Source organism: Chelonia mydas, chromosome 7, assembly GCF_015237465.2.
Source record: "Chelonia mydas isolate rCheMyd1 chromosome 7, rCheMyd1.pri.v2, whole genome shotgun sequence".
Classification (NCBI taxonomy): domain Eukaryota; kingdom Metazoa; phylum Chordata; order Testudines; family Cheloniidae; genus Chelonia; species Chelonia mydas.
This window is the reverse complement of record NC_057853.1, coordinates 120,708,938-120,723,458: the sequence shown is the minus strand read 5'-3', so window position 1 is coordinate 120,723,458 and position 14,521 is coordinate 120,708,938. Positions and strand designations below refer to the sequence as shown.

Below are 14,521 nucleotides of genomic sequence, written 5' to 3'. Positions count from 1 at the left end.
CCAAAACAGATATAAATAAGATAAGAACTTAAGAATGGCCATACTGGGTCAGATCAACAGCCCATCTAGCACAGTATCCTATCTTCTGACAGTAGCAGGGGCCAGATGCTTCAGAGGGAATGAACAGAATAGGACAATTATCAAGTGATCCATCCCATCATCCACTCCCAGCTTTTGGTAATTAGAAGTTTAGGACACCCAGGCCATAGGATCACATCCCTGATGATCTTGGCTAAGAGCCATTGATAGACTTATCGTCCATGAACTTATCTCATTCTTTTTTGAACCCACTTATCCTTTTGGCCTTCACAACATCCCCTGGCAACAGACTGACTGTGTTGTGTGAAGTAGTACTTCCTTTTGTTTGTTTTAAACCTGCTGCCTATTAATTTAATTGGGTGACCCCCGGTTCTTGTGTTATGGGAAGGGGTATAAAACACTTCCTTATTCTTTCTCCACACCATTCATGATTTTATAGACTTCTGTCGTATCCCCTCTTATTTGTCTCCTCCAAGCTGAAAAGTCCCAGTCTTTTAAATCTCCCATCATATCAAAGTTGTTCTATACACTTTTTTGTTGCCCTTCTCTGTACCTTTTCCAATTCTAATATATCTTTTTGAGATGGGGTGACCAGAACTGCAGGAAGTATTCAAGGTATGGGCATACGATGGATTTATACGGTGGCATTATGATATTTTCTGCCTTACCATCTATCCCAATCCTAATGGTTCATAACGTTGTTAGCTTTTTTGACTACCGCTGCACACTGAGCAGATGTTTTCAGAGAACTATCCAGGATGACCCCAAGATCACTTTCTTGAGTGGCAACAGCTAGTTTAGACCCCATCATTTTGTATGCATAGCTGGAATTAGGTATTCCAATGCACATTACTTTGCATTTATCAGCATTGAATTTCATCTGCCATTTTGTTGCCCCGTCATCCAGTTTTGTGAGGTCCCCTCACAACTCTTCGCAGTCAGCTTTGGACTAAACTATCTTGAGTAATTTTGTATCATCTGCAAATTTTGCCACCTGTTTACCCCTTATTTCCAGATCATTTATGAATATGTTGAACAGCACTGGTCCCAGTACAGATCCCCGAGGGATACCGTTATTTACCTCTCCCCACCCTGAAAATGGACCATTTATTCTTACCCTTTGTTGCCTATCTTTTAGCCAATTACTGATCCATGAGAGAACCTTCCATCTTATCCATGACAGGTTATTTTGCCTAAGAGCCTTTGGTGAGGGACCCTGTGAAAGGCTTTCTGAATGTCCAAGTACACTATATCCACTGGATCACCCTTGTCCACATGTTTGTTGACCCCCTCAAAGAATTCTAATAGATTGGCGAGGCATGATTTGCAAAAGCTGTGTTGACTTCCGCAAACAAATCATGTTAATCTATGTGGCTAATAATTCTGTTCTTTACTATAGTTTCAACCAATTTGCCTGCTTCTGAAGTTAGGTTTACTGTCCTGCAATTGCCAGGAACACCTCTGGAACCTTTTTAAAAACTGGCATCACATTAGTGATCCTCCAGTCAACTGGTACAGAAGCTGATTTAAGTGACAGGCTACACACCACTCACAAATCTTCAAATAAAAGTCTCTCTCTCTTCCCTTCCAGTTAAGAAAAACGATAAACTAAGCATTTTATTTTATAGTTTGATTGCTTTTGTTTCCTTGTGTGTTTTGCATGTCTGTGTGTAAAGAACTCTTTTAGGGAAAACTAAAAATCAAAGCACTCTGTCATTTATTCCTCAATTCAGTGAAGTCCTTGGTCACTCAACACTCAGAGTGAGTTCAACAGTCTATGGCCTGTTCCTGTGAAAGTTCTTTCTCCCACACTGACTCGCCTCTCCCAATTCAGAGTAACAGCCGTGTTAGTCTGTAGTCGCAAAAAGAAAAGGAGTACTTGTGGCACCTTAGAGACTAACCAATTTATTTGAGCATGAGCTTTCGTGAGCTACAGCTCACTTCATCGGATGCATCCGATGAAGTGAGCTGTAGCTCACGAAAGCTCATGCTCAAATAAATTGGTTAGTCTCTAAGGTGCCACAAGTACTCCTTTTCTCTCCCAATTCGTTGACGTTTCATTGTTCCAGCAGAACATAGCCTGGCTGTGGTCATGGAAGGTCAGGTATTCCGTCAGATACCTAAGGTCGATACCATGGAGGGCTCCAAATATCAGGTCAGAGACCTGGAACTGGACTCTTTATTCAATTGGGAGCCGATGTGGAATCAGGAGCATCAACATGGTGCTCTGTACTACTCAGTAGACAGCTGGAATTTTTTCAAGGTGCAAGACTTCATGACTCCTAGTCACAATAAGTTGTAATTATCAAGCCTAGAGGTAGGTCACAAATGAGCGGATTACCATGGCCAGATATATATCCAACAGGATATGGCACACTCCTCATGTCAATCACATATGGAGAGGGCATTTTTTTGCTGCCAAAGATATTTTGACATCCAATATCTTTTTCACCTCTTCAACCTGAGATTCCATAAACCTGACAAAAATACAAGGAACTGGCAAAAGAATTCAATGATCTGAACAGAAACAAGAGATTTAAAAACAGATACCAATTCTACAAGACAAAAAATAGAAGCTAATTAAGAGTTTAGACTTTCTACTACCTTTTGAAGTGCAAATGAAAGCCAAGATTTGTATCTAGTGTTTCAATATTTCCACGTTAGCTGTATTTTAGACTCTTTATGAGTAAAGATTTAATTCTGTGCCACTGAATCATTAATCCACAACAAATAAACTTTCAACAAATGTTGCCAGTCACTTGAAATGTATTCTTAGAAGCAGAACAGCTTAGAGCATCTAAAATTAGCATTTAATTAAGCTGGCATCACTGTTTGCTTCAGTTTCTTGATGCTATTTTCCAACCAAAAATCTAGAAATATCAACAATGGTAAAAAAAGGAATATAACTGTTTCATTTGGTATATTATCTTAAATCTAAACAGACCAGTCACATTTGAAAACTGATTTGGCTACTGATGCCCAAAGCTATTTTCTGTGCCACAGGCCCATTTATAAACCAAGACAGTATAAAGGCTCTTTACATCCACTCTATTAACAAGGATATGTAGCAGGAAAACATAACCGATTAAAACGTCAATATATACAATTCCGCACCCAGGATAAAAAGGGGCATAAGGGAAAAATTTAAAAAAAAAACCCACTGTGGAGAGCGGATGTGCAGATGAAACTAATACACCTCACACACTACATGCAGAACAAAATCTTTACCTCTCTCAGGCACCAGTGCTTGATGGGTCACCTCTTACCATCAAATCAGGCTAGAAAACTTGTTTAGAATCTCTAGGACCACCAGAGAACTGCAACCATACTGCAGGTGCCCTCCTGCCACATCTGCAGGTGCCCCCCTGTCCCCCAGTGCAATGTCTCTTGTCCACATGCTCTTGCACCCAAATCCCAACATTTAACCCCACCTCCTATAGGTAAGCCCTATTCCCATCACTAGCATCCCCCAACCCAGCCAAAAGATACCCCAAGCGCTCCTACTTGTCTCACTATGTACTGCCAACACTGGTCAACTTTACAAATGTTCAGGTGCCTTCCCCCCATACCAGCACGCACTCTTCCTCCAAGGTGCCTGCCTCGCATACCCCAGAACCTGCCCCCTTCCTGACTCAGCACCCTGGCATATTTCCCCATCCAGTTCTGCCCCAAGTGCCCCCTGTGCTTCAACACTCTGGTGTTCACCCTCTGAGACTCCCAATACCGCCTTCACCATCACCACCTGCTCCTACCCCCTCAGGTGCCCACCCATCCCTTCCCCTCCCCCAAGCCTACCTTCCCCAGGCCTTTGCCTCCCACCGCTCAGCACCCCCCCATGCCCTGTTCCCCAGCCCTTTACCCCCCCCCCCACCCTCTGGGAATCCCACAGCTTAGCGCTCACCTCTCCCCCCAACGCCTGGCTCCCCCAAACACTGACCCCTCCCTCCCAGGAGGCCCCCACCCCTGTGAACCAACAGGTACCTCTCCCCCCGCCCTTTGCCCCCCCAACTCTCCCCTCCCCCCGCCCTTTGCCCCCCCAACTCTCCCCTCCCCCCGCCCTTTGCCCCCCCACCCCAAGCTCAGCCCTTTGCCCCCCCAACTCTCCCCTCCCCCAGCCCTTTGCCCCCCCACCCCAACCTCAGCCCTTTGCCCCCCCAACTCCCCCAGCCCTTTGCCCCCCCAACTCCCCCAGCCCTTTGCCCCCCAACCTCAGCACGCCCCCCCCACTTGCCCCTCCCCCTAGTCGGCCCCACACCCGTCCTCCAGCCCGCCAGGGGCCCCGGCCCTTTGCCCCTCACCATGAACTTCAGGGCCTTCTCCTGCAGCACGGCCTCCGCCGGGTCCATAGCCCCGCCCCGCTGCTCCGCCGCCGCCGGTCCGGGGCCTGGGCCGCCCCCTCCCTCAGTGCCAGGCAGGCCGCGGCCAGCGCAAGCAGGAACCGCCGCTTCCCCCGGCAGGGCGCACGCGCCGCCCGCAGACCCACGGGAAACGTAGTCCCCAGCGGCGGCACAGGCAAGCGCCTGGGCGGCACAGAGGCACTACAGCTCCCGGCATGCCGCGCGGCGACGGCCCATCCGCGCCCCGCAGCCGCTCTGCGCATGCCAGGCCGGACGGCGGGCAGCGGTGGCTGATGGGAGTTGTAGTCTATTTGGGCTGTAGGTGGGCAAGCCTGTGCAGTATCACTGCGAGGACTCCCATACGTCTGCTGATCTTTCTCTTACAGGCCCGTCTCCTGGAGTCATGTGATGAGGGCGGCCCTTGGCTTCTTCTTTTTTTTTTTTTTAAAGGAAGTTTCTAGCCCTGGTGGTTGCAGAGGGAGGTTGGAAGCGGGTCCAGGTGTAGCTTGGTGGCTCATGTGCCAGCCCAACATTTGTCTTTGGGTTTCACCAGGTCTGACTCGTGAATTTTTGATGCTCCCAAGTTTGCAATTCCCCATTATCCTCACTGTAGTCACTGTGCTAAGGCCTAGGACCTTCGGCAGGGCCCAGCCCCCCGTTACGCTAGGCGCTGTACAGACATAGAACAAAGAACTGGTCTCTGCCCCAAACCGCTTGCAATTGACAGCCAACGGGTGGCTACAGACAGACTGAGGGGGAGCAGAAGGAAACAATGAGATGATGCTGGTCGGAGAGCTGGGCAGCTGTCTCGCAGGGCAGCAGGTGTTGTGATTTGTAGCGAGTTGTTGCAGCAAAAGAGGATTTTAAAGGAGGGCGGTGAGTAGGTTGGTTGAGGTTTATGACGTGCTCCTCCCGACTGCGAGAGGTGGTATAGGAGACAACGTGAAGGTGTTCATCTGAAAACATTAACGAGGGGGTGGCGAAGGCTCAAGGCATTGGCAGAGCAGAGGCAGAAGTTGATCTCTCAGTCGCGTGTGGGAGTTGACAGGCGGGGTGGGGATCGGCCACAAAGGGCCTTGCAAACGAAAACAAGTAGCTGCCGCTGCCTAGGAGGATGTGGCTGCAAGTGACCCAGCATGGCACTGGGGTACGACATCGTGCCCAGGGCCTCCCTGCTCCATGGCTGAATGGGTGGAGTGCTTGGGAGCATCGTTTGCTAGAGGGTGGGGAGAGGCAGTTGCTTTTTCATAGCTCCTCACCAGCCCATGCTGCAGTGCCACAGTGTCAGCATCACCCTCATTTCCCCCTGGCCAGGCAGGAAGCTGCAGCAGTAGCATGGGCCAGAGCTGACAACAGCATGAGTTAAGCCCTGACCTCTGCCCCTTGCTGGCCATGCGTGAGACACTCCCCAGAATGCCCCCCACCTCCCAGGGATAGGACCAGGCTGCCTCCTCCCTGCCCCCCTCTGAGATGGGACCAGCCCCCTAACCCCCCTTGACTTGAATTTTTCTGAAATGATGCCCCTGTGGGGGGGATGGTTAAGGCCCTACAGGTGAGTTCTGCAGCCCAGTGCCAGGCCACAGAGGATTTCAATGGCAGTATGGTGCACCCCACAGCTGCCCAGAACTTCACTGCAACAGCATGGCTAGAACCATGCTTGTCATCTGAGCTAAAAGGGAATCTGCATTGGTCGCTGAAGAGTATAGGGCCTATGGCACACAGCTGAGCAGTTCTGTCAACGTAGCTAAGGCAGGCAGACTGCACTGGTGGAAAACTGTGCTTGTCCTGCTGTGACTTACCCCTGTAATACACTGATGAAACCCTCGTTTCAGTATTTCACACTATTGTGTTTGCATCCATGCAAGCAACATCACTTGCGTCCACACAGTGCCACGCTACATCAGTGTAAGAAGGGTGCAGTGCAGGTAGGTATCCCAGAGTCCCTTGCACCGCCTCCAGGCTCCCCGGATTTGGGGCAATTTTCTTGGCATATTGTGGGATACCTGCTGACTTGCAAGGGAATATGGGGAGCAGACATCACACACTCATCATCCCTGTTCTTTCCCAGTATCCTAGGACTGAACTGTTGCCCCTGTCATTTCCAGACTGTTCCCCACCAGTATGGATGAGGCCCAGAGGAATGAACCATTCCTGTTCGTTATGAGGTCAGATTCTGCTATATTGGACTGGCTCCAAGGCACCAGCTAGAACAATCGCAAGCAGAGGAAGTCGCCAGAGGAGAAACCCTGCTTTGATGCCAGTCAGGTATTCCTGTTCGATCAATTCTCAGAACAGCAGCAGCCAACACGCACTGAATGGTGAGAGCAGATTGTTATGGAGACGGTGGAGGAGGAGAAGTAGAGCTCCAGAACTTCAGGATGCAGAAGGTCGGTTTCCTGGAGTAGCATATCAAGTTTGCCCTGGCTCCAGTTAAAAAAACAAAGGAAGAAGAAGGGGTTGTTAACTACTTGTGTAAGGACTTGTCTTCACTAGAAAACTACGTCCTGTTAGAACATGACTTTGAGGAGCTGTGGTAGCTGCGACTTACTAGTTGTACTGAGGTAGCACCTGGGAACCTCAGTCATGGCCCAGGACCCCATTGTGTTCGACTCGGTACAAATACAGAACAAGTCAGTCTGTGCTCCAAAGAACTTACAGTAGAAGTAAGAGGATGTTAAACTGGACTTTGCAGTCAGTGTAGACAGGGACAAATGGCGTTTACCATCTTGTCAGCTGATCGTAGGTACGTCTGGTCGGCTGAACAAGACCTAAAAGCAACAACTCTAAGAACACAAGCAGACCGAACGTCACAGTGCAACGCTGGCTGGCTCTCAAAACTCTGCGCTGCTCTGCTTGATTGCTCCTCATCTCTCTCTCTGCTGCCACTTCATCCTATAACTTCTCCAGATCATCTTTTCTAACTACGCCCTTTGCCTCCTTCTCCCCCTCTTAGTTTCATGCTTTCCTTCATGCCTCCCCTTATGGGCTGAACAGCCTCAAACAACCTGTGTGCCAGTCACTTCCCTCTTCGAACCCCTTCTTAAAACCGGTGCTTCACTTGTAATGAAAGAGCCGCTGGGGCTTAGCCCCGACAAGCCCCAGCACAAATTAAGCACTAGCTTAGCACTAGAGCGGCGGCTGCTGGCCAGGAGCCCGGCTCTGAAGGCAGCGCCGCAGCCCGCAGCAGCGCAGAAGTGAGGGTGGCCTGGTCTGGTGTATTGCTACCCTTCTGCGTTGGTGCTGGTGCTGCCTTCAGAACTGAGTGGCCAGAGAGCCGTGGCTGCTGGCTGGGAGCCCAGAGGTGCCAGAGCTCTGAACTACCAAGCCTGGCGAGGCTGGAGCTCAGCCCCAGCAAGCCCCGACACAAATTAAGCACTGCTTAAACCCACTCCTGTGAATCTTTGTCAGTGGCAAAGACTCAGCAGCTTAAGCAGGGGCTGGGTATTTTCCTGGCTCTGTAAGCACTGTGTACACTTACAGCATTATACAAACAATCATCATTATGAACGAGGGTGTAATACAATGGGGTCACGACCATATCAGGCCCTGGAGCCCTCGTGCCCCAAGCTCTGGGTCAGTGCTCCAGCCGCGATGCAAACTTGGATGCAGTTGGCGACTGTGTGACTAGAACCTTTCTGCAAGAGCATGAAAGGCTCGATGATTTTGATCATGTGGTTTATGTGACAATACTATTTGATGCAAGCCTAATTGTACGAAAATTGGAAAGTGCAGTACTGCAGGAGCATATGCCACTGTCCCAAGGCCCTTAAGGCTGGTTAATCTATCTGGATTGTAGCCACTGTCATTCATACTAGCTCAAGTTCTTTTGATCATCATAAGCACAGACCTGGAGAAAGAGTTAGAGTCTAACATGGGGCTTATGCCAGACACAGTCCGAGTTCAGATACTTCATTTAGCCTGGACAGGAGAAGTGAGTTATTAAAACTATTAATTACTTGTATTACTGTAGCACCTAGAAGCACCAAGCATGGCCCAACATGCCTTTGTGCCCGGCCCTGTACAAACACAGAACAAAAAGACAGTCCCTGCCCTAAAGAGTTTACAATCTAAGTATAAGACAAGAGACAACAGCTGGATGCAGATAGAGGAGGGAATATAAGGAAACAATGAGACAATATCGTAATGCACTGTATAAATCCATGATACGCCCACACCTTGAATCCTGCCTGCAGATCTCAAAAAAGGTATATTAGAATTGGAAAAGGTTCAGAGAAGGGCAACAAAAATGATTAGGGGCATAGACGCCGACTTCTGCTCCCACCGGTGCGTGCTCGACCTTCCTCTGCCCCAACCCCGCCCCGCCCCCACCCCTTCCATGAGGCCCCGCCCCTGCCCCACCCCCATTCCAACCCATTGCCCAAAGTCCCCACCCCAACCCACCCCCTCCCTGTCCCTATTCTGACTCCTTCCCCAAATCCCTGCCCCAGCCCCACCTCTTCCCCGCCTCCTCCCCGAGTGTGCCACGTTCCCACTCCTCCCCCCGCCCCCAGAACGTCCAAACAGCTGTTTGGCGGCGGCCAGGCGGGAATTGCTGTGAGGTAGGTGGAGAAGCGGGGATGCGACGTGCTCAGGGGAGGAGGCAGAGGAGCGGAGCTTGGCTGCTGCTGGGTGCAGAGCACCCACTAATTTTTCCCCGTGGGTGCTCCAGCCCCATGGGGTCAGCACCTATGATTAGGGCATGGAGCAGCTTCCACTGAGGAGAGACTAAAAAGACTGGGACTGTTCAGCTTAAAAAAAAAGAGATGACTATGGGGCGGGTCTGACAGGGGTCTGTGAAATCACGGCTGGGGTGGAGACAGTGAACAGGGACGTGTTATTTACCCCTTCACATAACCCAAGCACCAGAGGGTCACCCAATGACATTAACAGGCAGCACAAACAAAAGGAAGTATTTCTTCACACAACGCACAGTCAGCGTGTGGAACTCCTTGCCGGAGGATGTTGTGAAGGCCTGGGTTCAAAAAGGAACTAGATAAGTTCCTGGAGGATAGGTCCATCAATGGCTATTAGCCAAAACCATCAGGGATGCAACCCGATGCTCTGGGTGACCTAAGCCTCTAGCAACCAGAAGCTGGGAGTGGATGACAGGGGATGGATCACTTGATAATTGCCCTGTTCTGTTCATTTCCTGGCACTCGCCATGTCAGAAGACAGGATACTGGGCTAGATGGACCTTTGGTCTGATCTCATATGGCCATTCTTATTTTCTTAATATTGGGCAACATGATAGACAGTGATCTCAGTACCTGATTTAGGGACCCAGAGTTATGAAGGGGAAGTGAAAACGGATTCATCCCTCCTTTCTCACCCTGTCTTATTACACAAGAAGATAAAGCACAGCAAATCTTAAACAAGTACATTATAACGTACTGTTTGGATCACCGTTAGTGAGGTCCTCGCCACTTGTGATCAATGAGCCCATGGCTTTTTCTACAACAGCATGTTTGTCCTGGCCAAAACTCTAACAACTTCAGTTTTCAAGGCGATAAAATATTCTGTCCTGAGCGCTGCAGGGGTGGCTGCATTTTATGGTGGCCACATGGCCACGTAGTGAGTTTGGGATCATTCTAGAGGAAAGATGCTGCTTTACTGTAAAGTTATCATTGGGATTATTTTTGTGCTGTCACATTGCTCTGTGCATTGCAGACTCTGTGGACCACATCCACAGTGTAACTCCATGTTAATTTGCTGCGGCAATCATTAATTGGATAAGGAACAGCTGGTGCTTTGCTTTAAGTGAAGATGATTGGGTCAGTAAATAAACGTTTGGTTAAACGATCTACCGCAGGTATTTCGCTACCTCTCTCCGCATTCCAGAGGGTTTTCATTTCTTGTCCCAGTGACCCTCGGAGGAAGCAGCAGGAGCCAGCTATGAGACATTGGGAGCTTTAATCAGAGCAGTTCCTTTGGGCATTAGTGCCTGAATTTTCATATTTTGAATAATAAAGGATGATTTTAAATTAAATTTGTGGGCTTGCCATCTGTGTGTGTTTGGACTTATTTGGCAGTCCCTGGCCTTAATTATTCCCATAGTAAAATAAAAATAAAGGAAATTGAGGGGGAAGGAGAAAATTGGCAAGAGAAGGCCTTGTTATTCCCTTTGGCGTGCAAGATCTTTGGGGCAAGGACTGTCAATGTTCCATATTATACAGCCCTGCCCCCTAGCACTTGGTGGAGGAGAGGCCAAGGTTAGACTTGGATAGCCGGGCCTGGGAAGCCTCAATGGATTAGCATAGAAATGTAGGGCTGGAAGGGACCTCGAGACGTCATCAAGTCCAGCCCCCCGCTCCCTTGAAAAGGGCAGTGTGAACAAAACGTCCCCTCTCTTCCAGCTCAACCTCTTCAGCCTGCTTCTGCAGGGACCTCTGGATGCTTTCCACGGCCCCTGCTGCCCAAAGCACCGGTAATCCCAGTTGGATGCTGCCTGTATAGTAGAAACCAGGGTCATTGCCCTGCAATAGTAGCCCCTCTGCCCCCTGTCACCAGCTGCCGGGTGCACTGCCAGGAGAAAAAGAGCATTAGTCGAAGCATCCCTACACCACAGTGATCCCCAGCTGCCAGAACAGGGCCGTTGGCTGCCAGGGGAAGATAGAGCAGGATGAAGGACGAAGGATGCCCTCTCTAGTGCTGGGGCCTGGGTCCCTTCTGGCCTCCCCCTTCCAGCTCTGTGCCTAGCACAGTTTTCAGAGCTTGGAGGATCTGGGCCCGGTGAGACTGAGCTGGAAATCTCCCGGGGCAATTCAAATATGTCGGGGGGCTTCCCGCAAAGCCATTCAGTCGAGCCACATCCCCTACTCTGAGCTTCAAGACTCAGGGCCAGTGTGTGCATCCATTCAGCAGAAGAGCTCCCACGGACTTGAGTAGGAGCGGGTGTTACATGGGCAGACTTCTCCTCCGCCTGACATCTGCTCCAAAGAGCTCTGCCTGCCCACTGGGCTGGGCTCAGAGAGGCACTAAGGGAAAGTCCGGAACAACACACATGTCTACAGGAGACTCGTAGTAGTTAAAGAAAAGAGGGAGGAAGCTGTGAGATGCTTCAGGCAGGGCTGTGATAACGGGGGAGATGTCCTGATTCACCAGGGGTTTAGCTGGTAGCAGCAGAAAGCTTTCAGCGTATCCTGCCCTCTGCAGAATCATCAGCACGTGGCACACCAGTCTTTGAGCTCTGCGGTCCCCCTGTCCTAGAGGTGCCTTGTGACTGCAGGATGGGCACAATTGTCTGGGCTGGCAGAGGCATCAGCTTTCTCATAAGGTTTGTGGTACTTCCATTGCGGGTGGGAGGCTCCCAAGAAGCGTCTTCACCACCGAATTTTATTGTCAGGGCTGTTGATTGCGCCTGCTAACTCCCAGCAGATGCAGGGTCCGAGCGGGAAGCTGGCATGCACAGCACAGCGCTGTAGCAGCCATGTATTTGTACTGGATGCTGCAGGGAGGAAGGTGACAAAGGGTTGCTTTGGGGTTTTGCCTACTTTGCAGTCAGCCAGCAGACTTGCTGGCTGAGATCTTTAGGGAGAGCCAGCCGGACAGTCTCCCAGTTACTTGTGATCTCTCTCTCTCTTGCACCCCTTGGAGATTTAACTCCTTGGGGTGTGAAATGATAGGGAAAAAGCCTGGGGAATGTGACTGCAGAGCCACGGAAGGAGCAGAGGATTCAGGCAGGACTCTGGGGATGATGTCTGCTTTCTTGTCCCAGTTCTGCCACTGCCTTGCCGTGTGCCCTTGAGCATGTCTCTTCCTCGTTCCCCATTTACAAAGGGAGGCTGAGAATACCAACCTCACAGGACTGTTTCAGGCTGAATTAATTTGACCATCCCACGGGGGTGTAAAATTCCCTTTCCTTGGCACTGTCTGTAATTTTTAACATTTGAGAATGAATTTAATGCCCTTGAAAGGGCGCGGGTCGTAGTGCTGGCGAGAGCTGGGTGCGCTATAAGCTTCCCACACATAGCATGGCCAATGGGCTGCAGTCCTGACCCACAGCCCTCTGCTAATCAGATCCCAGATGCCACAAACACACACACACACACAGACACACACACACAGGTTTGCTGATCCACCTCAATCCTGACTCGAGGACCTTCCCGGTCTTCCAGGCTTGAGCCTCCCAAACGCAGCTCTGTAAACGTCCCTCCATCCCAATCTACGGCACCTTTCGCTTTTCCAGTCCCAGGCCACCTTCACACGTGGTTCTGCTGACATACCTCAGCCCTGAGTCAGTTTCACCACTTCCCTGGTTAGCTCAAGCATTATCCAAGATCCTTCAATGAAAGTCACAAGGGCAGGGCACAGGGTTACCATCCCTAGTTTAGACGAGTGCAAAGGAGAAAGAACCCCCCAAAACCCAACAGAACAAAACAACCCTAACAACCAGTACCTAGGAGTCAGAAAGGCCTTGTAAAGCCTCATAAATATTTAGCTTGTCCTCATGTAAAATATATGACTTTGTGTAAGGATCAGGCGAAGAAGGGGCATGATTTTTTTCTGATTTATGGACCCAGCGACGGATTATTCATAGCAGAGCAGCTGTGTGGAAAGATTCATCCACTGCAAAATGTGATTGTACATCAGGCAGTGTGAGGGAACGGAGCTATGACTAATGGCTGCTTTACATATAAATGAGAAGGTTTGTGCTAGGAACTGTAAAAAATAAAAAACAAAAAAAAACCCTCACTCAGCTGACGGTCCCATCGCAAGCGCTGCCCAGGGGCCAGGGGAAGGAAAGAACAAGCCGGCCTGAAGGACTGGCTTCCTTGACATCTGCCAAACATGTAATAAATAAGTGAACAGAGGCTACAAAGGACAAATCCATCCTTGGTTTCGGTGCACCGACTGCAGTGGGTCTCACAACAAGGAAGGATCTTACGCTAGTGGAGGGGGTTCTCCCATTCTGAGCCCTGTGAAATTGCTTCCATTCGTGGCTGGTGCAGGTGCTGAGTTCTTGTACCCGGCACAAAGGGGGCCAGACTCTGATTTGATCAGAAGCTGAAGGTTTCAGTGGGGAGGTTGGGGAGGCGGTTGATGTGGCACTGGTGTAGTCCCTTTGTTACTCCAACCCCTCCCTCCCCAGACTCACTCTTGTATCCGAGACGGGTTGTCTAGACATTGCAGATGTTGGGTCTGTAATTTATAACAATGGCCTCCAGAAGGCAATTCCAATTTGTTTCGCTAAAGCTTTAAGTTACAGGCAGTGAGATCTCCTGTAAATACTCTTGACTTACATCGTAACTACACGAGAGGGTTTGCTTGGCGAATACCCACTCACTATGCAGTGATCACATCTCTGCCGAATCCTTTGGAGGTGTGTTATACTTCTCAGGTCCAAAAGTAATTGCTGCATGACTGGGACAGAAAGAATTAGTTAGTTACTTGACATTATAGGGGATCAAGGTTGTGGACCCAATCCCAAAGTCCTTACTCAGGCAAAACTCCTGTTAATTTCTATGCTTGAATAAGAAGCTTCAGGGCTGGGCCCTGTGGGATTTTATGTTACCCACCCTCTGCTGTCTTCCTTTCTTGTGCATTTCATCAACTGCCTTCTCTCTTCATTCAAAATCCTCCTGCAAACTAGAGCTGGGTTCCCAGTTGAAAAAGTCCAAAATCTCTCTTTGAAAAAAGGACCAGCCATCAACAATTAAAAACAGAGGAAACCTCCCACAGTCTAGAGCTGCATCTGCTTATCCATGTATTAACTCTTCTATCTGCCCTGTTTAGAACCAGAATTCCTTGGAGCACGTTTCACCAAGTCTCCCTCTGTGTGTTGAGCAACACTGAGCACACTGATGAAACCTTCTCTCCCTGGTCCTCAAACCAGCCTTTTAAATATGACCTCCATCATGGGTCTGCCCTTACAAGGTCACCCACAGCTGTTATGGTCACCACTGGAGGATGCATCGACAAGACCTCTGAGCCAGAGATGAAACAAACCTCCATAAGGAAGGACCATTCACAAGGGAAGGGAGCAGTTCAGTCTCCAAGGCCCAGACAATCCGTTACTTCTACGCTGCGACTGCCCGTGAGGAGGTGGTTTTACCACCTGAGCTGGTAGCTCTGCGGCCTGGATCGTTGTCTAGAAGGTTCTAGACTGAGACCGTCTCCTCATTTCACGCAAAGGCCAGACCACAGAT

At 49.8% G+C, this 14,521-nt stretch overlaps 1 protein-coding gene across 17 annotated transcripts in view; it reads right to left on the bottom strand.

Annotated features, from left to right (window-relative positions):
• Positions 1-4,582, bottom strand: part of BTRC (beta-transducin repeat containing E3 ubiquitin protein ligase) — a 171,612-nt gene extending 167,030 nt beyond the window's left edge. For 3 of the 17 annotated variants that reach the window (XM_043552400.1, XM_043552404.1, XM_043552401.1), the window contains exon 1: positions 4,338-4,579. Coding sequence is in view for 13 of the 17 variants with exons in the window: in XM_037903364.2 (XP_037759292.1) it covers positions 4,338-4,385 (48 nt within the window). In the remaining 4 variants the exon portion in view is untranslated. Of the gene's footprint in view, positions 1-4,337 lie in introns of all 17 variants that reach the window. The other 14 variants (XM_043552407.1, XM_037903372.2, XM_037903368.2 and 11 more) reach the window with 10 other exon arrangements.
• Positions 4,583-14,521: the final 9,939 nt, after the last annotated feature.